The sequence below is a fragment of the Equus przewalskii genome, chromosome 5, assembly GCF_037783145.1.
Source record: "Equus przewalskii isolate Varuska chromosome 5, EquPr2, whole genome shotgun sequence".
NCBI classification, from domain to species: Eukaryota; Metazoa; Chordata; class Mammalia; order Perissodactyla; family Equidae; genus Equus; species Equus przewalskii.
Genome location: NC_091835.1, coordinates 26,328,994 through 26,356,088, shown reverse-complemented (window position 1 = coordinate 26,356,088; position 27,095 = coordinate 26,328,994). Strand labels below are relative to the sequence as shown.

The following is a 27,095-nucleotide window of genomic DNA, read 5'->3' as shown; positions in this document are numbered from 1 at the left end:
CAGACAGGCAGGGCCATGGCCCAGGCTGCCCCTCCTATGGCTTGCCAGGGAACCCCCACCCCAGCCAGCCCCAGGCTTGCCTGCCATGGCAGGGCCTGTGGGAGCAAGGCTGGGTCAGCGCCATCCTGAGTCCAGGGGTGGGGAACCACCGAGGGCCTGATCCACACCCCGCCCTAGGCTTCCAAGTAGGTGACCGCAGAAAGACCAAGTATTTCCAGCCCAGCACAAAACACACAAGGGCTGGGGGGGGGGGGGGCAGTGAGCTCTGGGGGGTCATTCTCTTGCCTCCCTTGGCCTGGGCCACCCTTCTCCTTTGTGGCTTCACTCCAGCCCCTTGGAAGCCCCCGCTCCCCATGCTCCCATCCCTTCTCTTGGGGGCTTGGCCTGGGTGCAGAGGGGCCTTCCCTGACCCTCGGCCCCTTAGCAGCAGCCCCTCTCATCATCCCCAATTAGGCCACCCTTCTGCTATTGCACCTGGCCACGGCCCAACGTGTCCCCAGCCCCCAGGACAGCATCCCTACTCACAGAAAGAGCCCTCTCAATGCTTGTGAGTGGACGGGAGTGCACACGGGGACACCGCCACCCCTCAGGGGATGCACAGGCTGGGGAGGAGACAGCCCAGCCCTCAGCTGGAGGCCGAGGAGCCCCCGTCAGAGGGTTACCCCTGGGCTGCCAGGACGGCCTCGTCTGTCTCCCTCCCTGGGTGGCCACAGTATAACCACTCCATTCACAGAGGGAGGTGAGGGGCGGCGAGGTCACACAGGGGTCACGTGGCCATGCAGGTGCACGCATGTTTTCCCTGCATGGCGAGTGCTCGAGGCAGCCACTCTGTGCCTGACTTTGGGTCTGAACCAGGGACCCCATGCAGCCCAAGGCCCGGGGCGGCCTCCTCAGGCTGTGTGTGTGTGGGTCTGAGGCCACCTGGCCACGTGCAGCACAGCCTTGCAGCATACAGAACTGGAGGAGCAGGCCGAGGACAGAACAGAAGGTCTTTCGAGCTGGCGTGGGGGCTGTGGGTGCAGGTGTGGGGGGAGATGGGTGCGTGTGTGTGTGCGTTGGGGGCGTGGGGACACGTGTGCAGGCATTGAGAGAGAGCTCACAGAGAGTGTGTGCATGTGCAAGTGTGTGTGCACATGTCAGGGCCGAGGGGACACACGAGTGCAGGCCTGGGTGTAGGTGTGAACTCAGGGTCCTGAGGATCTTGGAGAATTAGTCATTTCGGGGCCCTCTGCCTCTCCTCAGGCTCAGAGCTCTCTCTGCACCTGGGCGAGACCCCGTCCTTTTCTAAAACACGAGACCCCTGGGAAACGCAGGGAGGGTTACCACGTCAGCCAGGTGAGTTCAGCCAGAGTCCCCTCCCCCTCCACCCTCAGAGAGCAGACAGACCCGCAGAGCGCACGTGGGTGAGAGGGCAGCCTGGGGCAGCTGGACCTCAGTCCCGAGGCTCTCACCGCGCCAGCCGCCTCGGCCGTCCCCTCCAGAGTTCCTTCAGCCTCCTACCTCCTTCTGGGCGGCCTCCCCCTCGGCCACCTGCCTCTGCAGCTCCAGTGCCTCCTGCCGACTCTGCTGCTGCCGCTGAGCATCCTGTGCGACCCGGGCCTGCAGACGGCTCACCTCCTGGCTCCTCCTGCGGTTCTCCGCCTCCAGCGTCTTCACCTGGGAGTCGAGGGCTGCACTGATGGGGTTACCTGGGCCTCTGTGCTGGGAGGGGTCCAGTGGCCACTGGGCCTTTCCTGACCCCTGCCTCCGCTCACATGTCCTGGGGAGGGAGCTTCTCTCCCAGGCAGCTCACTGCCCTTGGGGAGGCTCAGGCTAAATCCAGTTCTGGGTGGGGGGCAGGTGATGCCCCCCCACCAGACCACACGCTCGGAGCTGCCTCCCTGAGCCACTCCACAGACACGCCTGGCGCCTCCTCTCTGGGGCCAGGACACTCTGTAGAGCTTGGAGCCCAGGCAGTGGTGGAGTGCTCCCGGGCTGGGGGGCGGGGCTGCTGATTAGGGAGCGTGGGTGGGGATCAGGGTTGGACTCTGAGGTCAATTTCTGGCTCTCACTTGCAGGGACCCTGGTCTGACCACTTAGCCTTTCTGTGCCTCAGTGTGCTCGTCTGGAATGGAAGGTTCTAGAACCTTCCTCATGGGATGGCTTTCTCATGAGGATCAAACTAGGGAGATGTGTGCAGACTGCCCGGTGCGGAGGGAGTGGGATGAAAGGTGCCTGTTCCCGCAGGAGACGTTTTACTGACCGAGCTGTCTGAAAGAACCTGACAAAAATGGCTCAAATGCTCCCATGTGCCTCCCTTTGCGAGGGGAAGTCTGGCCCCTACCCTGAGTGGGCTTTACACAGAAGGAATTCAGTGTAAGTGGCCCCTGACACGGGAAACTGAGGCAGAGAAAGGAGCACGCACCTGTACACCCTGAGCCCTAAGGTGGCCCACGCTTGGAGGAAGCCCAGGTCACTCGGGGACATGGGAGGTGCCGCGGCTGAGAGCCAGCAGCAGCCACCGGACCCCAGAGAAGAGGCCTCCAGCAGTGTGCAGCCCCGCCATGGAGGCCCCGCATGGAGTCTTCTCGGGGGGCCTGGTGTGCGCGCAGTGGGGCGTGGCCAAGCTGTTCCCTCGGCGCCTGGCTGAATTTCTGACCCTCAGAGTTCATGAGCATCCACATGGTTGTTTTAAGCCATTGACTTCGAGGCTTGTCACCTGTGCCCCCCAGAGCAGACTGAACCAGGAACCCAACCAGGAATCCAACCAGGAACCCAACCAGGAGTCCAAGCAGGCCCTTCTGCTGGTGGCTCCAAGTCTGGGACAGCATGTTCCAAAGGCACAGGCAGAGAGGCCAGGTCTGGGGCTCCTGCTCTGCAGCCCCGTGGGTGCCTTGGGGGGGGCCTGGAGACAGGGGCCAAGGCGGGGGACATGTCTGGGAGGCGCGGGGCTCCGGCACGGCTCCCTCACCTGTCTGCAGAGCTCCTGGAGCTCCCGGCGGGCCTCCCCACGCGCCTGCTCCGCCTCCCGCAGGCTGGCCCGCAGCTCGCCCGCCTGCTTCTGAGCCGCGGCTTGGGCCTCCTCCAGGACCAGCACCTTCTGCTCCTTCTCGTCCTTGGAACGCTTAAAACTGAGCAGAGTGTCACAGACTGGGGCCCCAAGCGGCTCCAGCATCTGCCGTGGTGACGGTCGGGCCGCCCACCTCAGTCTAGGAGGTGGTCCCCATGTCTTGACTCTTCTGAGTCCCAAAGCCCAGCCTCCCTGGGGCTGCCAATGACCTTGGGTCCAAGGGCCCAGCTGGCCTGGCCCCTAGACATGTCTCCAGCCCCTCTCCTGACCCCCCACCCTGCCACACTGCCTCCCTCCAGCCACACTCCCAGAGGCCCGAGGACCAGGGCCAGCCTGGCACCTCTGCTGCCCCCCTGTGAGGGCTGCAGCTCCGGCCTGGTTGTCCCTCCCACAGGGGTCCTCCTAGAGCCCCTGACCAGGCCCCCCTGCTCCCCAGCCCTTGGCCATCTCCTGCTGGCCTCTTGGGGCCTGTCTTCCTGCTGGATGGGACCTCCCTGAGGCCAGGGAGAGGTCTGTCTGTGCCCCAGCCTTCCCCATCATGGGCCAGCACTGTTGACCCTCTGGACGGGTAGGTGGCACGTGGCTCTGCCTGGTGCATCCACCCCACTATTGTCTGGCCCAGCCCAACAGGATATGCCACATCCCACTGGCTTTGCCCCCGGTCCTCACCACGCATGGCCCTGGGTGAGCTGCGGGTCTGGGAGGGCTCCCCAACAGTGGCTCCACAGGGCGGCCGCCATACCTGGCCTTCTCCTGCTCAGCCCTGCGGACGGCAGCCCGCAGCTCGGCGTTGGAGAGCTGCAGCACGTCCTTCTCGCGGGTCTCGTCGCCCAGTGCCTGCCGGGCCTCCAGGGCCTCCCGGCGCAGCCCCTCGCGGCTCTCCTCGCTGCCCTGCAGCTCCTGGCGCAGCGCGGCCAGCCCCTCCTGTGCCTCCTCCAGCTGTGCCCGCAGCCTCTCGGCCTGAGGGAGGAGTGTGTGGCTGTGGGGCCAGCTGGGGCCACAGGCCGGGGGTGGTCAGGGGCCGTGGGTTGGGGGTCAGGGGTCATGGGTCAGATGCTGCTGCTCGAGGGACAGCCCCAGGCAGCATGCAGAATCTGGCTTTGGTCTGGCAGCGCCGGTGTCCCCCTAGGCCTGGGTCCCCAAGTGCTTGAGGGAGAAGCAGATACCTGCCTTTGCCCACCCGTGGTCACCTCCCCTACGACCGCTGAGGTTGCAGGGAAGCTCATGAGGGCCGGTCCCAGAACCCCGGCAGGTGACATCCAGACTCCTCCTGACCCTGAATTTGCCTTGCTCTCCCTCCCTGGACCCTGGCCACCGGTCAGCAGGGCATGTGTGGGGCACGGCTCTGCCCACATGTCTGCAATGTCCCCACCCTGGTCCAGCCGCCACTGCCTGACAGCCCTCCCCACCTGCTACCTCCGGGTACCCAGTCCTCTCCTTCAATAATGGTGTGGCACCCGGGGCCACTGCTGCCCTGGTGTGGGCAGCAGCACCAGTGGTCAGCCTCCTGACCCTGCACCGTCATGGGCACAGCCACTCCTGCAGCGCCCTCTCCCTGTCGGGACGGGAGGCAGTGGGGAGGGAGGGTCTCTGGGCGTCTGCACCCTCAGAGTCCTCCAGCAGCGCTGGGGCCCTCTCGGGCCAGGCTGTCCAGCTGCTCGGGCAGGAAGTTCTCGCTGTCACAGGAGCGCTCCGTGAGGCACTCCACGGAAGTGTGGGCCCCCCCAAACCCGAGGGGGGCACTCAGCAGAGGCCTAAGGTGGGAAGGCTCTGGAGCCAGTGAGAACCGCACGCTGCAAGCCCACCCTGGCCTCCGGCCGCTCCAGACCTGTGTGGAGAGCTTCAGGGGTGAGTCCTCGGCCCTGCCAGACCAGCTCCGGCCCAGAGCGGGACACCCACCATGCTGGAACCAGGACCCGTGTCCTCCCAGGCACCAGGGCCCTCCTCACCTCCGGGGGCTTCCAGGCAGGCCTGCTGGCTCTCTGGTTTTGCGAGGCACAAAAGCTGAGCCTGCGCGAAGTATGGGAGGGGGTCAGGGGTCCTATTTGCCCTGGGACACAAGATGCCTCAAGGCCTCAGGGCTCAGCCCCTGGTGGGAGGATCCGGAGGAGGGTGCAGACCTGGGGAACGGGCAGCCCACCCTCAGCACCCAGGCTCTGGGGTGGAGCGCGCCAGGTGTCAGCCAGGACCCCTGGTCTCCTGCCTCCCAGGCCGGCGCACTGGCCCTGACCAGGCCACTCTGGAGAAGGCTCCATTCCAGCTCGCGTGTCCCTGAGGAGGTGGAAGAAGCCAGCAGGGCCATGCCCAGAGAGGGGAAGCCACAAAAACTCTGAGCAATGTCAAGGCGCTGGTTTGCCAAAAGCAAACCCCACTTTGCTGGCTGTTTCAATGGGACATCGTCCAGATCCCTGGCCGGCCTGGCTCCTGCGTCCACCCGCTGTTATTGTTGTTCTGTTTTTGGGAAGGGCCCGAGCCCCCTCCACTCCCCTCCCCACCCCCCACATGTGGAGCCACAGCCGTCCCGAGCATTTTCCGCCAAGCTCAGCAGAAATCCGCCCAGAAGGTCGAGGACCAGCGAAGGGGCCGATCCATCACAGAAGAACTGTTTTCATTTCCCAGGGCAGGGGAGATGAAAACAAGCAAAACAAACGTGGGGGAGGGCCCCCCTCCCGCACCTCCCTATGCCTCATGAGAACAACCATCCCTTTTACAGGAATTTTACAGCCAAATCGCTTAATGTGATTATAATAATTATTTCTTTACTAGAAATTGTATAAACAGCCTCTTTTGAAATCTCCTGCAGGGAGGCGGCTGAGGGCCCTGAAGAGAGGAGGCAGCAGGAGGGGAAGGGGGAGGTGTGGCTGTGGGGCCCTGGCCTGCACGTGTACGTGTTCAAGCGTGTGCATGCACGTGTGAGTGTACACATGTGTACACTTGGTGTGCGTATGAACACATGTGAGCGTGTGGTGTGTGCACCTGCACGTGTGCTTGTGCAGACATGTGGGCACACGTGTCCGTTCACATGTACGTATGATGCATGTGCGTGCATGTATGCATGGAGTTGCATGTGCTGCTTCTTGCACGTTTGTGTGCACTTTACGGTGTCCATATGTGTTTACGTGTGTGAATGTTGTGTCCACACGTGAGTGCCTGGGGTGTGCATGTGTGTACGTGCATGTGTGCACTGTCACTTTGGGTGCATATGTGTTTGTATGGGTGTGTGTGGTCTCCATGTGCCCAGGGGGTGTATGTGTGCATGTGAGCGTGTGCATGTGTGTGAACCATGCATGCACACACATGTGGACCTCAGGCAGGGCTGTGAGAGGCCTGGACGTTCCTCCCGTTTGAAGGCTGTGAACACGTTATGGTATCCATGGCGACCCTGGGCCAGCCTGGCGCCTGGGAGGGTTCTTCTGTGGCGCTTCTCTCTGTGATTGCTCCTCTTGCCCCCCTCAGCCTCCCCATCCCCCCCACTCTCTTTCTGGGGGCCCCTTCTTCTTTCTGGGGCCCCCTCTCTTTTGTGGGGGCCCCTCTTCAAGACCTGAACTTCTCGCGAAGCCGGTGCTTTTTTCCTTCACCCTGCCAGAACAAATGCGCCCCCCAGTCTCCCCAGCTCCTCCCCCTACTGCCCCCAGTTTTAAAATCTCATTTTGCTTCCCCGTGTGGTCGCTGACCGGGCCTGACTTTGAAATCTGTTGAAAGGAGACCTTTCTCTTTGGGGGCCAAAGTAAACAGCCTGTCATGTTAAATCACGCTCCCTTCCTCTCTGGGGCCCATTCTCGGCCTGCCCCTCGGGGGTGCCGGGGAGGGCCGAGCCCCCTCTCACTCGGCCGCTGCCTCGGAGGCCTGGTGCATGAGCGCCGGGTCAGCGCCCGCCTGCCAGCCTTGGCACACGGCCCGGGGAATGCACGAGGCTGCCTTGTCCCCGTGGGCCCCACCTGGGCGCCAGCTTACCCTCCCCCCAACCCAAACCCCCAAGATCTCCTGCCCTCCCCCCTCCCAGGCATCCAAGTCCTGTCAAATCGACCTCAGAAACACCTCCCCAGTCTGCCTGCCTGCTGAGCCCTGGCCCGCCCTAGCTGGGGCCTCTCCTGCTTGCCCTGCCCCAGACTGTCCCCCACCCCAGGACACCATCACGTGGCTCCTGGGGGCCCCTGTGTCAACCTTGGGGCCTCGGCCAGGCCCATGCATGGCTACCCCTGAAAGCCCCGTTCAACCCCTGCACTGCTCCTCCTGCCCCTCGACCCTAGACCCCTCCAGGTGGCCTCACCCACCCCAGTGCCCTGTCCCACGGAGTCCATGCCTCCTGCTGTGTGCTGGCAGAGCACCCCCTCGCCTAGGGTCTTCTCACGGCTTGTAGGATGGAGGGGTCTCTGGGCTGAGAGTCCAGCTTCCCCCTCTGCACCCCCCAGGTCACCCCTGGCTCTCAGGAAGGCCTTCTCTCCCCTCTCTCCTGGCACCAGCCCCCGGCACTGCCCCTCACCTCTCTCCCTGCGTTGCTTCGCTCTGCCGCCATCTCCCGGAGACTCTTGCTCAGAGCCGCAGCCTCTGTTTGATGGGCCGAGATGGCGTCCTCAAACTGGGCCTGCAGGGCCTTCAGCTCTGCAGTCGTGGCACTGATGGTGGCCTGTGGAGAGCAGTAAGCTGGCCACGGCATCAAGGGGCCGCCCAAGGCACAGGCAGCTGGCAGTGTGCTCAGGCCCACACCAGCAGCCACTTGCTGTCCTGGGACCAATGGGCTGCTTGCTCAGGCCGCATAAGATGGGCAGGGGCCAGAGCCAGGCCTAGGGGCTCCAGGCCAGGGTCCCCATGCTGTGCTCATCACTGCCAACACCACCCATGCCAGGTCCTGAGGGCACACAGTGGCAAAGGGTAGGGGCAGAGGCCCCAGAGGGGAGCACCCCCCATGGGTAAGGGCTGACCCTGTGCCCCTGAGCCTCTTCTCTGACCCCCAGGCTGCCAGGCCAGGGCAGGCTGAAGAGCAGGGGCCTGGGCGGAGGACTCAAGCACTGACCTTTCCTGCCTAAAACACTGCTGTCGTCCACTCTGCTGAGTGGTAAGGGCCGAGAGTGGCCATCTGGCAAACGAGAAAAGGTCCTGTTTGCAAATGACTCTGGATTTGGGACTCCTTCAGCCTAGCAGTGGGGCCAGTTTTCTCGCCTATGTGCTTGGGGCTGAGCCTCTGCCCTCGCGGGCTTGCTGGGCACAGGAGGAGCACCCCAGGTCCTGTGGCCCCATGGCCTGCGGCATCCGCTGTGGTCAGGGCAAGGAGGTTCGCCCTTCCCAGAAGAGGTGCCTCTGGTCCCCCTCTTTGCGGGCCTGCCCATCAATGTAGGGAGAGAAAGGCCTGACCCAGCTCAGGAGATGTGGCAGTGGCCAGGGAAGGGGACAGCTGGGTCCAAGGATTGGCCCTGTCTGCCTAGTCCAGGAGACCACGGGAACCTCTCGGTCAGCCTGGCCCTTGGTATCCCGAACTTTGGAACAGGCAGGTGGGATTAGGGGATGCCCATGGTCCCCGCCGGCTCTAAACGTGTGAGTACCCACGTAAGGAAATGCCTAGGACGGCGCCACGGGGTTCTGCCCTCACCCCTCGGGCAGGGCCGTCCCCGCGGGAACCATGCGGCCACGCTCTGGCAGCTTAGACATCCATTCGGGACTTGGCCGCCCCAAATCTTCTTTCCTGTGGCCACAGAGCCCAAGACCCTCCTCCACCACTAACGGACAGGAGCTTGGAGGAGGTGAGGGTCCTCCGGACCCCAGGCTCGGTGCAGCGTTCTTGCAGTGCCTCGTTGTCCATGAACGAGGACGACACCTGACCCAGCCTGACCTCTGCCAGGACCCTCCCCCTCCCCCCATCCCAGCCCCTGGGTGGTCTAGGCCCTGGGGTGGCGGTTTCCTCAGTGGGTGGAGGATGGAGCTGGTTTTGTGCCCAGGGAGGCATGGGTGCCCAGGGAGGCATGGGTGCCCATGTCTCCGGGAGACCCCCTACTCCCACCCACTGGGATTCTGCAGGCTGCTGTCCAAGGGCCCTGCTGGGCTGCGGCTCCATCAGGCTGTGCCTCCTGCTCTTGGTGAAGGAACCTTGAGGTCCCTCCTTGTCCCCAGCCCCTGATGTCTCCACTGACAGGCATCACCTTGGACTGCCAGGTCATGGCTGTGCCCCAGGACAGCCCCAGTGCAGCGGTGGGTGCCCAGTGCAGCTGGTTGATCGATACACCCCTGCAAGGATGGTGGGCGACAGGGCACAGGCCTGGAGTCCCAGAGACAGCAGTGACTCAGCCCGGAGGGCCTCTCCACCCACCGGGGGGCTTCTGATGTCATCCCACAACTGGTGTTCCTTGGCTGGCATTTCTCCCCTCCCTCCCCTCTCAGTGGGTTTTAATTTCCATTTTCCAAGCCGAGGTGGCAAATGAACCCTTAATGTGCTCCCTGAAGAGCCCTGCTGGCTGGCAGGCCATCCCCAGTGCAGGGGGAGACTCAGCCAGCGGGAGGGAAGGCTCCCAGGGAGGCCCCCCTGAGAGCAGGGATGTCAGCTCCCAGGGTCTGGGGTGGGGTGGGAGGTGGGGTCTTTCTGGTCCCCTGCTGACAGGGTGGGGCCAAGGGAGCAGCTAAGCAGGGATCTGGAGGAGAGAGGGCACAATGCCACGGGGCCCTCCACACCCCTCCCGGCTGTGCCGCTGGACGGGCTATCGGGCCTTGGGAGTGGGGCTCCAAGGAGCGAGGCTCTTGGGCAAGACTTCCCTGGGTGCCAGCAGCTCCTCCAGGCTGCTCTGCTCAGAGGGACGGGGGATCTGGCTGCCACGTCAGGCAGGAGGGGGCAAGAAGCACCCTGGCAGCCGGCTCCTGATTGCAACACTCTTTTCCACGGCCCAGAGCTCCCTCCCGGGGCCCAGCAGGTCAGAGGGATCCGCCGCCTCCCCGAGGCCCTGCTGTCTCGGCATCCCCGCCCCCAGCCAAGAGGCCTTCTCCTCCCTCCTGCCGCCCTGCTCGGCCCCCTGCAGTCAGCAAGAACTGTTCCCGATTGCGAGGGGTCATGGAAGGAAGCCCTGGGCCTGGCACGGCAGTCCCTGCGCTCATTCACTGAGTCATTCATTCAACACCAGCGGAGCCGCTAACCCTGTGCCCTGGGGGCTGGGGACACACCAGGGACCAGGGTGGAAAAGGGCCTCCGGGATTAAAATGAAGGTGCAGCACTGTCAGGGAAGGTGAAGACGGCTAGAAGGATGAAGGCAGTGGGCAGAGAGGACCACGTGCTGGCCCAGCTGAATGGCTGTGGCTGGACGGGGTGGAGCACAGGCCAGAGCCCTGGGGAGGGGAGTTGCAGGGTTCTGCCCACCCTTGACCACGCTCCCTGCAGGGTGGGGAGCCGTGCCCCTACGCCACCCCCACTGTGACTCGAGGCTGTTCTCTCCCTGCCCAGGGCACACACCCAGCCTGTCTCCACTCACCGCCAGCCCCACCGGGCAGCCGTTCTGACCCCTCCTCCAGCTCCCTGAGCTCTCCATCTGTGCCCTGCCACCTTGATCTGGTCACCTCCTCCTGGGAGCAGGGCCCTTGTCTCCACGTCACCCACACAGGGCTGGGCATCACTTCGTAAGTGGGTCAAGGCCACTCTGCCAGTGACAGGAGTGGGTGCCCAGCCTCCAGGGTCACCCCTCCGCTCCCCAGAGTCCAAGTTGCTGCTGCTGCCCTGCCCCCCATGCATGGCTCCTGGTGAGGAGTCAGGGGCCCCAGGTGACCGCAGCTGGCTGCCCCAAGCACTCTCTGTGCATAAGTGGGCCTCTGCCTGCTGGCCGAGGGCAGGCAGCTGCCTGCTGCGGTCCCCTCCCACCCTGCTCGGGATTCTCTGTGGGTGTCCTTCCCCGTCCGGGTTTGCTGTGGGTAAAATGCCGGCTTCCCCCATTTGCTTTCTCCTTTGGAAGGGAACTCTCCAGAGAGCCAGCCCCAGGGGGCATCGTGCACATTTTTCTGCAGTTATCCTTTATCATGAGCTGCTCAAGGGCACAGACAGGTGAGGCGGGGGCTGGCGGGGCTGGGGGCACAGGCTGAGTTCTGCACCTTGGGCTGCAGGCTCATGTGCAGCCCCAGGCCCTCCCCTCTCTGGCCTTTGCTCTACCCGAGGGTGAGTGAGAACTGGGCCTATAGAGTGCCCACGCCTGTGGCCTGCCATGGTGGGCAGGACTGGCCCCTGCAGCACTCTGCCACCCCCAGCTGTGGTTCACTTGGCTTTCCCTTCCTATCGAGACAGTGTCCCCTCCCAGTGGGGGGCCCGGAGGTTCCTAGGGGAAACTGAGGCTCAGGGGGGCGAGGACGGAGGGGGATGGTCCCTGAGACGAGGCAGGAAGGGGTGCCTCTGGGGGTCAGCCAGTGCCTGCTGGGCAGTGCAGGCAGCCAGGCTGGGTGCCCAGTCCCTGGTCTAGCGGTGCACGGGGCTCACCTCGGCTTGCTCCTCCCGGCTCTGGGCCTCCTGCTGCAGCCGCTCCAGCTCCCATGTGGCCCTGGAGAGCTCCTCCCGCAGCAGGCTCCTCTCTGCTTCTTTCAGAGACAGGGCCTGGGCGTGACAGGGGTGGGGTGCTTGTGAGAGGGTTAGGGGACTCTTTTAGGAGAGGCTGCCACATGATGCTGGGTGCTAGAGCCCCTGCTTGGAGGCAGCGTATTCCCAGCTCCACATCCCTACTCTGGGGATGCAGCCCAGGGCCCGAGCGGGGGCAGGGGGCCCTTTCACCCTCATCCAACATGGTCCAGCCTCCGAGCCTGAGCTCAGGCAGTTCCCCTACCTGAGGCCCTGCCTTTCCCCTGCCCCATCCCCTACCCATCCAACACCAGCTCTCTCAGTGCAGAGCACAGACCACCTACTCCCTCCCCGGAGCCCCTCATCCCTCCAGGCAACGCTTCCTCCAGAGCTCAGAGCAGGAACCACCAATGGTCCTTAACTTCCAAAACAGCCCACGTCCCTAAGGGTGAGGGTGCACTTGAGCGCCCAGAGAGCCTGCGTTTCGCCCACCAGCCCCCAGAGGGGAGCGAATGCTGCTCTGTGGGCTGGGCTGTGGAAGGGGGAAGGAATTTGGCCATGTCTATCAAAGTCACAAATGCATATTCTCTGTACGCCCAGGCCCATTGGCAAAGGCAGCCCGGAGACATGCGCGCACGTGTGCGGGATGCCCTACACCTGGGTCATCAGTTGTGGTTTATAACTTTAGTTAGAACAGCAACAAGACTAGAAACAACCCAGATGTCCACCGATGGGAGGCCAACAAGACCAATGATGATCTGTGCCCCCATTAGGACATTACGCAGTTGTGAAAAAGAATAACCAAGCTCTAAATACACAGATGTGGAAAGACCTCCAAGATACACTGATCCCGAGAAAAGAAAGGCCTAGAGCATCATGTGGACTTTCCACACTCTGTTATAAAGATGGAGGTGTGTTTGTTACTCATGGGCCCATGGGACCAAACCTGAGCTTGTGCTAACGAAGCCACTGTGCCAGCCATGCTGGAAAGATCAACCACGTGTTCAGAGCACTGGGGCTGTGCGTCACGGAGATCGGTCTCTGGAGTGGGGGACTGAGTTCTGCCACATGGCCAGTGATTCCATCAATCATGCCCACATGAGGAAACCCCAATCAGAACCCCGGAGCTTCCCAGTTATGGACACACTGATGAGCTGGGAGGGTGACACACCCTGGTACCATGGGGAGGGATCTCACCCCATGTGTCTCTTTTGCTGGTCCTGATTTGTGTCCTTTGTAATAAAACTGTGATTGTAAGCATAGCACTTTCTGAGTTCTGTGAGTCATTCTAGCAGACGGTTGAAGCTGAGGCGCTGTGAAGGTCTGGCAGGACACTGAGCCATCTCCAGACGTTCCGCGAATACCTTTCCCCTCTCTACCCGACAAGCGCCTGCTCCTTCTTCAAGGCCTCACCCCCCAAATGCTGCCAAGAAAAGCCTTTGCTTCCTCCCCGTCCATGAACAGTGAGGAGGCAGAAGAGGGGAGCAGCTCAGAGCAGGTGCACCATGCAACCCTGGGTGAGGCGCCCCCCACCTGTGAGCCTTAGTTTTCTCTCCAGTAAAATGGGGAAATGCAGAGTCTGACAACAAGCCTTAGTTACTGTAATTACTATAATTACTGTAAAAAATAATCCTGCCACTGTAATCCCTCCCCTGCAATTGCAACTTGTACAGTAGTCCCCCCTTATCTGTGGTTTTGCTTTTCATGGTTTCAGTTACCCGTGGTCAACCAAGGTCTGAAAATATTAAGTGGAAAATTCCAGATAAACAATTCATAAGTTTTAAATCGCATGCTGTTCTGAGCAGTGTGACAAAATCTCGAACCATCACGTTCCATCCTGCCTGGGATGTGAAACAACCCTCTGTCCAGCAGATCCACACTGTTCGTGCTACCCACCTGTTGTCACTTTGTAGCGGTCTCGGTTACCAGATCGACTGCTGCGGTATCACAGTGCCTGTGTTCAAGTCACCCTCATTTTACTTAATAATGACCCCAAAGCCAACTATATTAGTAGTTATTGTTATTAATCTCTTACTGTGCCTAATTTATAAATTAAACTTTATCACAGGTATGTATGTATAGGGAAAAACACAGCATACGTAGGGTTCAGTACTATCCACGGTTTCAGGCATCCACTGGGGGTCTTGGAAAGTATCCCCATGGATAAGGGAGGACTACTGTGCCAAGTGTACCTATCAGACTGTGAGACAACAAACAGGAATGTGTTCACTTGTCTGTTCCCCTCACTCAGCAGTGAGTGTTTCAGGGTGACACTGTATATTGGAAGAGCCTGGACTCGGAGGGTAGTTCTTACAAGCCCAATGTCTAGATCCCAACAGCCTGTGGGCTGGAAGGATGGTCAGGTGGTTGGCTGATGGTTGGATACATTGATGAACGACTGGCTGGCTAATCAGGTGGATGGATAGATAGACACGTGAATGGATGGTGGATCTGGATGGACAGCTGAGTGGTAGACAGATAGAAGGATGTTTGAGTAAATGGATGGATGGATGATTGAGTGAATTATTGGATAGATGGATGGTCAGATGACTGGATGGATAGTCATATGGATGGATGGTTGGGTGCATGGATAGTTGGATGGATGTTTAAGCAAATTGATGGAAAGGTGTATGGTCAGGTGGGTGAATGGACAACTGGGTATGTGGACAGATGGCCATGTAGGTGAGTGGACAGCTCGGTGTGTGGATAGGATGGATATTCAAGCGAATGGATGGATGATGGACAAGTGAATGGAGAGACAGTCAAGTGCATGGACAGATGGATGGGTAGACAAATGAATGGGCAATGGATAGATGGGTGGACAGGTGGATGAACAGATGAATAGATAGATGGATGGATAGATGGATGAATGGGCAGATGGATGGATGGTTGAATTGGTGAGTGAATTGATGGATGGATGGATAGATGGATGATGGATGGGTGGATGGATGGATAGATGAATGATGGATGGGTGGATGGATGGATAGATGCATGGATAGATGGATGATGGATGGGTGGATAGACAGATGGATGTATGGATGGAAGGATGGATGGATGGGTGGGTGGATGGTTGGATTGGTGGATGGATGGATGGGTAGGTGGGTGGATGTCTGTCCACCAGGTCTGCAGTGGAAGACCAAAGCTGCAACAGCAGTGACCTTGAAGGGCTACCCCCACACAGACCTCTTGCTGGGTCGGAGAAGGCACGGTGAGGTGGATGTGAGCACTCTCCACTGCCTCACAGTCCCTCCATCACCTGTTGCATCTCATGCTCCAGTTGGAGGAGGCTCTCATCTCGCTCGTGCTTCAGGCTCTGAATTTCCTCCTTCAGAACCTCCCTCTTGGCTGCACTTTTCGCCAACAGCTCCTTCTCCTGTTCCAACCGGCGTGCTGCCACCTCCTTCTCCTCTGTCAGAGACAGACTCAGGGTCTCCTGGGCCAAGCCAAAGGGACAGGCTGTGAAGACTGCACAGGCCAGGACACGTGAGACCAGCAGGTGCCCCTGGTCCTGAGTGAGACCTAGTTCACGAGATGCCAGGGCAGGGCAGGTCCCCAGGAATTGTCCAGTCCAACCAGCTGCACACCCCTTGTCTTATACACAGTGACACTGAAGCAAGAGCTGTAAAGGGGCTCTCTGGGCCTCAGCACCCACCACCCCCCCTTTATCTGACAGTTCATAAACCTTTCCTGAGCCTCCACAGTACACCAAGCACCACTGACATGCAAGGTGTGTAAAGACATGTTAACCAAGGCCTGCAGGAGCCTGTGACCCGGGGACGGCTCGGGTGGGTGATGAAGCTCCCTCCAGGTACAGGTCCCAGACTGCAGCCAGGTCTGCTGACATCCAGGGCTGGCCGCTCCGGTGAGGGAGGGGACCCACCCTGCATACCTGCTCCAGGCCCCATGGCCACGGACTGCCCACTTGAACTATGAAAAGTCCTCCTCTGGCCCCACCTCAGGGTGCTCGGGGCACCTACATCTCCTGGCTGGTCTCCTAGGTCGCCTCCCTCAAGTGTCTGCCGTTCTTTGGGACACACAGACTCCTAGGAAGCAACAGGGAAGCTGACCTTCTCCCTCTGGAGCCGTGCCAGGTCTTCACGGTGGGCCAGCGCCTGGCTCTCCAGGGCCAGCTGCATATCCCGCTCCTGCTGTGCCACTTGCCGCTGGAGCCGTCCCACGTCCCACTGCAGCTTTGTCTCCTGGACCTCCCAGGTGCTTTTTAGTTGCTCCATTTCCACTGTGAAGTGACAGGTACATCAGGGGCTGGCCACAGCGCCGCCACATCATGGAACCCCCTGTGGTCCTTGCAAGCTCCCTGTGGAGTAACAGCCACCTGCTCTCAGGAGGCTGCCCGAGCCAGCAGAGACAGAGGACTCTGCAGCCCACTGTAGTGTGTGTGTCCCCAGCCCTCATCCCACACCAGCTGTGGCCAGGCCCAGGGTTGGGCAGCCCACACGTGGTGGGTGGGCTGAGCAGGCATGGGAACATGGGATGGGGCAGGGGGCCGCTACACTGACCCTGTGGCCACAGGCCAGTTCTGAGCCTGAGCCTTGGGCAGAGCTGGAGGCAGCCTGGGCAGGTGCCCACCGTTCATGGACAGTGGTGGCATGACCCACTCAGCCACAAGCACTCTCGGCCCATGTCTGTGCCCCTTTAAGAGGCCAGGGAGTAAGTGGGAGCAGCACATCTGGGGCCTGAGCTCCACTGAGCGGCCCTTCCCTTCCGGGGCCGATGCAGGGAGAGAGGAGTACCTTGCAGGGCCTGCCGAGCCAGCCGTGCACTCTGGGCCTCTCCCTCCAGCTGCTCCTGCTGTGCCTGCAGCTGCATCGCCAGCTGTTGGGCCTCCAAGAGGCTGCTCTCCAGGGAGTCCCGCTCAGCCCTGCAGAGAACCATCAGACAATGGGCGCGTCACCCAGGCGACTCTGCTGATGGGGGATGGTGCAGAGTCCGTTTGCCAGGTGATGGAGCAGCACCCACCAAGGCCAGGCTGGCAAGTCAGGAGATAAACGAGGACATCTCATTCATTTTAAATCTCTAAAAGCAAATTGGACCCTACACACACAAAAAATGCTTTAGGTGGATTCAAAAGCTAAATGCAAAAACAAGACCAAACAAACAAACAACAACCAAACAACTCAGAACTTTAAAAATGGTAGGAAAAAATACAGAAGGGTATTTTATAATTTTCTTAAGCAAGACACAAAAGCCAGAAAACAAAAATAAAGGGGCCAACAGATCTGAATACATTTAAAAAGAGGGAGGGGGAGCTTTTGGGCAGAAAAGATTCCACAAACCAACTTAAAAGAGGAACAGACTTGAAGAATAAAATCTTCACTAAATATACAAAGGGTTAATATCCATCATATACAAAGAGCTCCTACCAATCAATGACAGAAAGTCAGCTGATCCTACAGAAAAATGAGAAAAATGAGTGTTATTTACAAAGAAAACACAAATGGCAAATAAACATATGAAACTTGCTCAACCTTACTAGTACTCGAGGTGATTCAAATCACAACCATGATCATGCATCAAATTAGCAAAAGTTTAAACTAATAATAATATCCAGTGCTGGCAAGGGAGTGAAGACCGTTTTCTTTGGGGGGGGGGGCGAGGTGGCTGGGAAATTTCAAATCAAAGTATGCATATCTTTTGTGTGTGTGTGTGAGGAAGACTGTCACTGAGCTAACATCTGTCCCAATCTTCCTCTATTTTATGTGGGATGCTGCCACAGTGTGGCTTGATGAGTGGTACTAGGTCCATGCCTGGGATCCAAACCTGTGAATCCTGAGCCACTAAAGCAGAGCCATGAATTCAACCACTGCACGACCAGGCCAGCCCCAAAATTGTGCATATCTTTGAGCCAGCAATTCCACTTTAGGAATACACACAAACCAATAATGCACACACGAGAATGAACACCGAAGCTTTCTACCGGGCATTAACTAGACTCAGCTTCAATGCTGACAAATGGCAGAGTGTTCCAGAAGTTATGGCGCACCTCATCAGTTGTTAATGAGGATGAGGAAACTCTCTTCTCTATTCTCCTTTCATGGAAAGAATCGCTCTGAAAAGCAGCCTGTCAAAGGAGAACTGTGCACACAGCACAGTTCTGTTACATACAGCGGCTGCCTTTGCCTCTCTGTGCACACAGATGCAAACGCTCAGAAGAAACCTGGACCGATACATAGCAACTCACAGCAGGGCCCGTTTCTGGAGACGGTGGTAAAGTGGCTTGAGTTTCTGATCAGTCATCAACCAGAGGCGAGCATGTTTTAAGGGTTACTATGCCCTGCCAGTGCTGGCTGATGTACAGTGAAAAAAGCAACCAACCAAACGACGCACCGACACACCGCAAACACTCAAACACAAATACGCACACGAACACACAGCAGAAAACACAACCCCACACAAGTCGATGGGTCAGGGAGTGCCGTGGGCCACCTTGCTCGCCCTGACTACGCCCCGCCTTGGTCTCCCTTGCCCTTTCTGCACACACTGCCACCTTTGTCGGGGCACATCAACCCTTCCAGGGCTCCCTGGTGTCTGCAGAGCCCGGAAACGCCCCTTCTCTGATATCCCAATCCCCATCCTCGTAAGCACCCCATGCGTTCCCTACTCCCTGCATCTGTGTCAGTGCGAGCGCTCCCTCTGCCCGGAAAGCTTTCCGTAGCTCTGCTTGCGGAAAATCCCCTCTCAGGTACACCTGGAACCCTCCTCCTCCCAGACGCTGGCCTGGTCCCCTCTGGGAGAAGTGGCCTCTGCTCTTCAGACACCAGAATCTTCACCAGAAGCCTGGGAATCTGAGGGCGAGTCTAGTCACTCCCTCCACGGGAGCCCAAGAGCATCTCAGCCTCGCGCAGCGGAGGCCCGGCATGACCAGGAAGGGTGAGTGCAGGGTGCTGGCGGGGATTGAAGTCCATCTCACTGGCTAACAAGCGGGCTGACAAGTTCACAAGCCTGTGAACTGAGAGGCTGGACCCAGCGTAGCAGCCTTGTCAGGGCCTGGGGGCTGGAGGACCTCGAAACCCGAGTCCTCTGTCATCAGGCTGATGGTGGGAGGCTGCATCAGAGCAGCAGGTGCTGGGGCTGCCTTCTGGCACCTGGTGGTCGTCAGCATTACCTGGGAGCTCATTAAAACTGTGGCGGCCAGACCCTCTAGCCCCATCAAGCCAGCCAGATAAACACACACCATGTGTACCAGGCAGATATGGCTTCAGGACAAGTCGCAAGCAGCCCTGTCACCAGAAGCTAAGACTGGTCATCGTGAAATGCTGTTTAGTGGGGGCTGCAGGGCCACCACATGTAGATCTGGCCCTGGGCCCGGTGGTCAGGGCTGCTGAAGCCTCTGACCAGGGCCCGTGATCCGGACAGCAAATGCTGGCAGGAGGAAAGGAGCCCCCAAACTCTGCTCCTCCCAGCACCCGTGGGGCCCCGGGGTGGTGTCGGGAGGTGGGGTGGGGGTGGGGGGGCAAGAGGCAGGGGCCTGCGTGCTGCTCCCGCCAACCCAGAGCACTCTTCGTCAGGTTTTCTGTTCTGATTTGTGCATAAGCTTCCATTTGGAGAAGTTTGTCTGTGAAGATGTTCAAGGATCCAGGACTCAAAGGGTTCTCGTGCCCCCCCGATTCTGGAATTCCAGGAGGAAATCTTGCCTACAGAAACATGTAGTTGTTCCTGAGAAGGGCCCACAAGGCGCAGAGAGGCATCGGCTTTTGGATTTCCACAGAGGCCGCAGGAACAGCTCAGCTCACAAGGGAGCAGCCTCCAGGGCACCCCCTGTTCCTGCCTACAAGTGCCCATTCCATGTCTTCTGGAAGTGGCCCCTGACGGTCTTTGGGACTTGTCCTTCTTCACTCTCAGCCTCATAGTTCTCTGGGGCTGATGCCACCCCTGCCTCTAGGCATGGCCATGGGACCTCCATGACTCCCAGGATTGATTCAGGGACATCAAATGGCTCAAGATAGCCAATGGCAGCAGCTCTGGGGCCTTGTGGGGAGAAGGGCACTCTGCATTTGCTGGAGGAGGAAGCCTAGAGTGGCCACTGGACATCTTGCTGCCTCTCTCCCTGAGCCTGCTTGAGAATGGAATCTCCTCAGAGTCCAGCAGCACTGAGAGGGGAGAGGCAGGATCCTGAGGGCACAGTGAGAGTGCCTGGATCCAGCCTTGCCTGAAGTCATGTGTACCCTGAACTTCTCAGATCCACAGACAAGACATTTCATTTCCGCTGGTCTGAGCTGGGTTTCCGCTACTTGCCACCCAGCCTGTGCAGCCACCTCGCTCAGGAGGCCACCCCAGGTCTCTCGCTAGAGTTACCTCTTCTAGATGCTCCCTCACCCACAGGCAGTGTTCGCCCTTCACTCACAGCCTCTCTCCCATATAGACGTACTCGCCCTGCCCTACAGTCACTAAGTGAGTGCTTCCCTCTGCCACACTGTGGGCGAGGCCATGTGGACACACCCCACCAGCGGGCCCCTGGGTACCTGAGGTCAGCTGCCTCCTCAGCCGTGAGCCGGCCCTGCCTCTCCAGGGCCTCCTGCTGGGCCAGCAGCTGAGTCCGCTCCTCAGACAGGGCCTCCTTCTCCTTCAGGGTCCTCTGCAGAGTGGCCATCTGGGCCTCCCGGTCTTGCAGGCTCTGGGCCAGCTGCTCCTCCAGGGCCTGTTTCTTGCATGTGACCTAAAGGATGGTGGGGAAGGGGTGAGTTCAGCAGAGAAAGAGAGAGTGAGTAGGAGGGTGAGGAGGGGCCTCTTAAGGGAAAAGAGGGACTTCAGAAGGAGCAGTGTCATCCAGAAGGGCGTGGAGGAGGAGGGTGGATCTAAGACATAGTGGACCCCAGAAGCACAGGTGTGTTTTCACAGTAGCAGGGACCACCACCCCTGTAACCGTGATGGAGGAGTTACTGAACTGAGCGCTCCCAGGGGGGAGCCAGCTGCCAGTCTAAATGGTAACCTTGGTTGGACCACAAGCGTCCAGAGGACAGGAAACATCACAAAGAATGGCAATAGGAGGTGACAAAGGACCAGGCTGTGGCAGACCAACACTTACACCAAGAACTTCACAAAAATCTAGACAAAATATATCATGGGAATCTGTATACGTCCTCAGACAGCTGGGACTGAAGGAGCCAAGATCTTGGAGAGAAGGGAAACGGGAATAAGCACACTGTTCGGTACCTCTTCTCTCCTCAGAGCATTTGCTGACTGAAAAGTTTTGGCCAAGAAATTGAGAAGCCAGGGAGAGCTTCTGGTAGTACCATGGCCCATAGGGTACAAAAACTCAAGTTCAGAGCCATCACAGCAGAGAAGCCCTGATAAACACCCCAGGTTTCTAAATGTATCCACAGAAGGTCTTCACCCCTGTAGGAGAGGTGAGTCAGAACGAGACCCTCATAAAAACTGAAGCTCGGATCTGAATCACCTCAATCATGAATTACCGTCATCGTTTCTCTTCACTGCCCACCAGAATCAAAAGGAAATCCTTTCCAGAAGAAGAACAGCATCATCAAGGTCCTCAATGCATTTCTAGACTTTTTGTATACATGACATTTGGCATTTAATCAACATTAGCAGGCATATCAGCAGATAAGATCATATGGCCAAAACCACATGTAAGAACACAAAATAAACACAGCTGCCTCCCCACCCCCTTGGCTCTCCAGATATTGGAGTTATCAGATGCAGACTTTAAAATAGCTGTGATAAAATGTTCAAGAAGATGAATGGCAAGATGCAGAATTTCACAACAGAACTAGAAACTAAATATAAACAATATAATTTAAAAATACAATAATCAAAATTAATAAATATATGGGTTTGGCAGATTAGACAGAGCAAAAGACTAATAATCTGGAAAATAAAAAAAGAAAATGTATTTAGACCAAATCATGAAGAGAAAAAAGGATGGAAAATACGGAAAAGAGCAAAATAGACATACAGATAAGGTAAAAAAGGTCCAACATACATATAATTAGAGTTTCAGAGGGAGAGGACAGAGAATATTTGAACAGATACTGGCTAAGAATTTTCCAAATTTAATAGAATACATCAGGCCACAGATTTAAAATGAGCCATCATCCCCCCAAACAATAAACACAAAGAAAATGTCACATAGGTCTATCTCAGTAAAGTTTCTGAATACCAAAGATAAAAACATGTTTTAAAATCAGAGGAAAAAACACACGTTACCTTGAACGGAGCAACAATAAGACGGACATTTGACTTCCAAATAACAACAATGAAAGCCAGAGGGCAGTGGAAAGAGCTCATCAAAATGCTGAAGGAAAATAATGGCTATCTTAGCATTCTATACCTAGTGAAAATATTCTTCAAACATAAAGACAAGAATTTTCTGCTTCTGATAATGGTGAAGTAGACTATTGAAGACCAACCCTCCCACCGACAGCAGCTAGGAAAACTGTAGAATGCACCTCCAACATATCTGTGTGAAGCCCTTAGAGATCCCAGGACAGCCAAGACCCAAGGGGGCCCGAATCTTGAGAGATGTAGTAAAAGGAGTCTGACCTTCTAGCGCAGATTTCCCCTTGAAGAATCAGCCAGCTCCTAAGAAGCTCAGGGCCTAGAGCCTCAGGACCCAAGGATAAAGCCTCGGCTAACAGGCTGGGAACTTGACCTAAACTACAAAATACAGCCAGGAGGAAGTAAGTAAAGAAAGAAACAGAGAGTTATGCCATATTCATGGATGGAAGACTCAACTTAAGTAAGATGTCCAGTCCCCTCAAGTTGATCTATAAATTCAACATGATCCCAATCAAGGACTTATCAGGCTTTTGGGAGGGGGGGTGTAGAAATTGACAAGCTGATCCTAAAATGCATATGGATATGCAAAGGATTTAGAACAGCCGAAACAACCTTGAAAAGGAAGAGTAAGATTGGAGGACTCATACCACCTAATTTCAAGACTTACTAAAAAGCTACAGGAATCGAGACAGCGTGGTTTTGGTGAAAAGATGAACAATAGATGGACCTGCACAGATCAACAATATGATCTGTGCACAAAGATGCACATATATGATCGATTTATTTCCAACAAGTCACCAAGGCAATTCAAGGGGAAAGGAAAGTCTTCTCAAAAAATGGTGCTGGAACAACTGCGTATTAGTATGAAAAGTAACAGACTTCAGTTCCTACTTCATACCATACGCCTGTGGCTCTCACACTTCACTGTGCCTCAGAGTCACCCTTGTGGTTACTTAAAATCCAGGTTTCTGGGCCCTGCCCACCGAGTTCTGATTCAGCAGGTCTGTGTGGGCTGAGAATCTGAATTTCCAGCAAGCCCCCACGGGATGCCGTGCTGCTGGTCTGGGGATCCCGCTCTCAGAACCGCTCTATACAGAAATCAACTTGAAATGGACCATAGACCTAAACGCAAGAGCCAGAGGAAAACACAGCAGACATTTCCTTGTCCTTGGGCTAGGCAAAAAGTCCCCAGACAGGACCCTGAAAACGCTAGCCATAAATCTTTTAAGAACTTGCTAAACTGGACTTTGCCAGAGTTAAAATTTTCTGTCCATCAAAATTACCGATCAGGAAATGTACAGGCCAGTCACAAACTTGAGGAACAAGAGAAGTACATCTACCTGAGGCAGTGCTTGTATCCAGGATAGAAGGAGGACTCCCACATATCCGTAAACAAAACACGAAACCCAGTAAAGAATGGGTGAAAGACGAACAGACACTTGACAAAAAAAGCTATATGAATATCCAATAAGTGCATAAAAATGTGATCGACATCTTTTGTTATCAGGGAAATGCAAATTAAAGCCACAATGGTACATAACTTCACACACACAGAACAGCTAAAAACAAAAGCCGCTGATACCAAATGTTGACACAGCCCAGGAGCAGCTGGAAGTCTTCTGTGCTGCTGGCAGGAGAGGGAAACGGCACAACCACTTTGGAAAGCTGCTTGGCAGTTTCCTGTGAAGTCCAACACACACCTACCCCATGACTCCACAATTTCACTCCTAAGCGTTTACTCGAAAGAAATGAGAATACAGTCACGTCACTCATGACCATGTTTTGATCGACACAGACTGCACATATGATGGTGGTCCCTCAAGGTTAGCACCACAAAGCCTGGGTGTGTAGTAGGCTCGACCATGTAGGTTTCTGTAAGAACCCTCTGTGATGTTCGCACGATGACAAACTCGCCCAATGAGACATTTCTGAGATTGCACCCCCGTCAAGTGACGCATGACTGTACACGAACATGACTTGTGTGCAAATGTTCATTGCAGTCTTGTCCATTATAGCCCCAAACTGGAAACCACCCAGATGTCCAGCAGCAGGTGAACGGGCAAGCCAATGCGGTTTATTCATCCAATGGAATATTACTGTGCAGTCAAGAGGAACAAGCTCTTGGTATACCTAACAACATGGATGGCTCTCAGAGGTGTCATGCTGAGAGAGAGAAGTTGGACACAAAAGTCTGGACTCTGTCACTCCATTTACAAGAAGTTCTAAGATAAGTGAAACCTGTCCACAGTGGGACCCGTCAGAGCAGAGGCTCCTTGGCGGGGGGCGGGGGGGGGGTGGTGACTGAGGGGCATGAGGGAAGCTCCTGGGCTGGGGGAGACGTTCTGCATCTTGATGTCGGTGGTGACTACACAGGTGCATACAACTGTCAAAAATCCTTGAGCTGTACGCTGACTTACTGAATGGAAATCACACTTCAATTAAAAAAAGAGGAAACAGCATCTGAGAAACTGAAAGAGGCTGTACTGAGTCCTGAAGGTGACAGGGGCAATGGAGTCTGAATGCCACGGGGGGCCCAAGTCTGCAGAGACAGGGTGTCCATTTGAACCAACAAGCCTGAGATCAGAAATGGTAAAACTGCTTCAGTGACACTCCCCACTGAGTCTGACCTCCTCAATGGGAAATCTAGAAGATTTGGGGACGAATGCATGAATGCATGAGTGAGTGGGTACTGGGGCAGTCGGCTGGGTGGACGTGGTCCAGGAGGGAGAGAAAGAAGACAGAGGAGGAAGCCCTTTACCCCCGAGTGTGCGGACACCACTGGGTGATGAGGATCAGAACCCAGCCCCGGGATGTCGGAACGGGCCTGAGGTGAATGTTCATCTCTGTGTATCCCTTCCGCTGCCCCTCCCACCCCCTCCCCCACCAGGGAGCTGGCTCCAATCCAGCCAGGTCAGTTAGCATCGCAGTTAGAAAGCCACGGTGACTTCTCAAGGTGACGTGGGACCCGTCCACACCCCAGAGAGGCTGGGGCGGCCCTGCTGGGTGGGCGCTGGGAGCCGGGAGCCCTGTAGACTCCTCACCTGGCCCAGCTCCTCCTGCAGCTGGGCCCTCTCGCGCCTGAGCTGGGCCGCCCGCCCCTCCAGCTGCTCCAGCTGCTCCTCCAGGCGCCCGCAGGCCTGCTGCAGGCCCCGCCGCTCGGCCCGCACGAGCTCCAGCTGCTGCTCCGCCTGTGCCAGTTGCTCCTGGGCGCCTGCCCGCTCCTGCTCCAGAGCCTTCTGCTGCTCCCGTAGCTGGTCCCGCTCCTGCTCCAGCTGCCAGCAGCGGGTCGGAAGAGGTCTGCGTCCAGACCCATGCACTGCCTGCCCTCGGCCTCCACGGGTGACCATTGCCGCCCTGGCCTGCCCTAGCCGCGGGTGCGGCCTCCCTTCCCTCAGGCCTGGCCAGGGCCCGTCAGGCTCCCTTGTCCCTCTGTGGGCCTCTGCCCCCCGGTATCTGCTCTCAGTCCAGGGAAGGAAAAGATGAGGAGGAGAGTGGCTGAAGGGAGGGGCCAGGGCTCGGAGACCCAGTGCTGGGACGGAGCCTCACAGACCCCTGGAGGAGGTGAGGCTCAGGGCAAGGTCCACCCACCTGGGCCTTCGTCTCACCTGCAGGACCAGGTGGTTCAGGGTGCCTTTGTCCTGAGCCAGCCCCTCCATCAGGGCGGCCATCTTGGCCAGAGAGTCCCTTTGCTCCACCCCCTCGGACTTCAGCCGAGTCACTAGCAGTTCCAGGTCAGCGCTGCCCGACTCGGCCTAAGGCAGGGAGGGAGGGAGGGCAGTGATCACCCTGAGGGGGGACTCCAGGCAGGGACTTTCAGATTCTCGGGCAGAGCTGTTCGTGCCATGGAGGGAGTGAGCCCCGAGTCACGGAGGTATGCAAGCCAGAGCTCTGGGTGGGACGATGTGGAAGGTGTCGCACAGTGGGGAGGCCTCTGTGGAAGATGATGGCCCCCTGAGTACTGAGGCTGCAGCCAGGAGAGGTGATAGGGCAGTCACAGGGAGGGAGAGACCGCTGAGAAGCCAGGTGTGGTCAGTGGTCAGAGAGAGGGGCCGGCGCCCACTGGTGGTGACTCTGGAGCTCTGGGGATGGACTGAGGGCCCAAGCGGGAGAGGAGAGAGATGAGTGGGAGGGGGTAAGCTGGGCAGATGGTGGGAGAGAGATGGCACGCCATGGGGGTTGGGGGAGGGTGTGGGCATACCCGGGCCAGGGCACCACGCAGACCCTCCCTCTCGCTCTCCAGAACGTCCCTCTGCAGCTGCGCGGTGTTCAGTGCCTCCCGGGCCGACAACAGCTCCTTCTTGAGCCGGGAGACCTTCTCCTCCAGCTGCTCCAGGCGCCCTTGACTGAGGCCCCGAAACCAGAGGGCAGAGGGCGTGAGGTTGCCTCAGGGCGAGATGGGGGCCACCTCACAGGACCTAGAGGGCAGGGCCACTGCCTGTACCTCCCTCCAAGCCCAGGGAGCCCCAAAGGAGCACGAGGGCACCCTGGAGGGCCGGGAAGTTGCTGAGTCTGGGAGGGTGGCATCCGGATCGGGCCCATTTCTGGGCTGGAGTAGGGTGGGGTGGTGTTCTCAGGGGAGACCTCAGTCTGCATGAGGTGTGTGCATGTGTCTGCACAGACTGGGGGGACATCCCCTCTGCTGGGCCCGGGGCACTTGATTTGCCTGGCGGCAGGCATTGGACCAGGCATTGGACCAGACATGGGAGTGGGTGCGGGTGTGGGTGTGGGGGTGACGGCCCAACCTGGAGGAGCCGGGAGAGCCCTTTACCCTGCTGTGCCGTCAGGCACCTCCTGCGCTCTGAGATGAGACTGCTAAAGAAGCCATCCCACTAGCGGATGAGGACAGTGAGACCCCGAGAAGGGAGGTGACAGCCCGCCGGTGGCAGAGGCAGACCCCACACGGCCCACAGCCCCTCCGCACGGCCCACCTGGTCTCCAGCTCCCTCCGGCCCCGCTGGCCCCGCTGCACCAGCTCTTCCTTCTGCCCCGCCCACAGCAGGAGGCTTCTCTGCAGCTCAGCGTTCTTGGTCTCCAGCCTCTGCCTCTCCACGTCCCAAGTGTTCGCTTTCCCCCGCAGCTCCTCCACCACCGACTCCAGAGCCTTCTTCTCCCTGGGAGCAGGGGAGGCAGAGGTTGAGGAAGCCCTGGGACATGCATCAGGGTGGGGGAGCCCTCACTGGGCATACTCAAGGCTCCTCACCGGGAGGGTGGGCGCCAGGCCGTGGAGGCCGCTTGGGGCAGGAGCTCAGGGGAGCAGGTGGAGGGAGGAGGAAGATCCAT

General features: G+C 58.0%; 1 protein-coding gene across 1 annotated transcript in view; it reads right to left on the bottom strand.

The window, feature by feature from the left end:
* The window catches only part of CROCC2 (ciliary rootlet coiled-coil, rootletin family member 2), a 75,985-nt gene that overhangs the window by 21,156 nt on the left and 27,734 nt on the right, over positions 1-27,095 (bottom strand). Inside the window, exons 12-24 of the mRNA XM_070620240.1 lie at positions 26,744-26,926; positions 26,014-26,158; positions 25,421-25,567; positions 24,857-25,087; positions 20,042-20,235; positions 16,313-16,440; positions 15,629-15,798; positions 14,818-14,994; positions 11,487-11,600; positions 7,533-7,676; positions 3,792-4,009; positions 2,951-3,110; positions 1,501-1,656 (exon numbers count right to left, since the gene is read on the bottom strand). Of these exons, the coding sequence (XP_070476341.1) occupies positions 1,501-1,656; positions 2,951-3,110; positions 3,792-4,009; positions 7,533-7,676; positions 11,487-11,600; positions 14,818-14,994; positions 15,629-15,798; positions 16,313-16,440; positions 20,042-20,235; positions 24,857-25,087; positions 25,421-25,567; positions 26,014-26,158; positions 26,744-26,926 (2,167 nt within the window). The remainder of the gene's footprint in view (positions 1-1,500; positions 1,657-2,950; positions 3,111-3,791; positions 4,010-7,532; positions 7,677-11,486; positions 11,601-14,817; positions 14,995-15,628; positions 15,799-16,312; positions 16,441-20,041; positions 20,236-24,856; positions 25,088-25,420; positions 25,568-26,013; positions 26,159-26,743; positions 26,927-27,095) is intronic.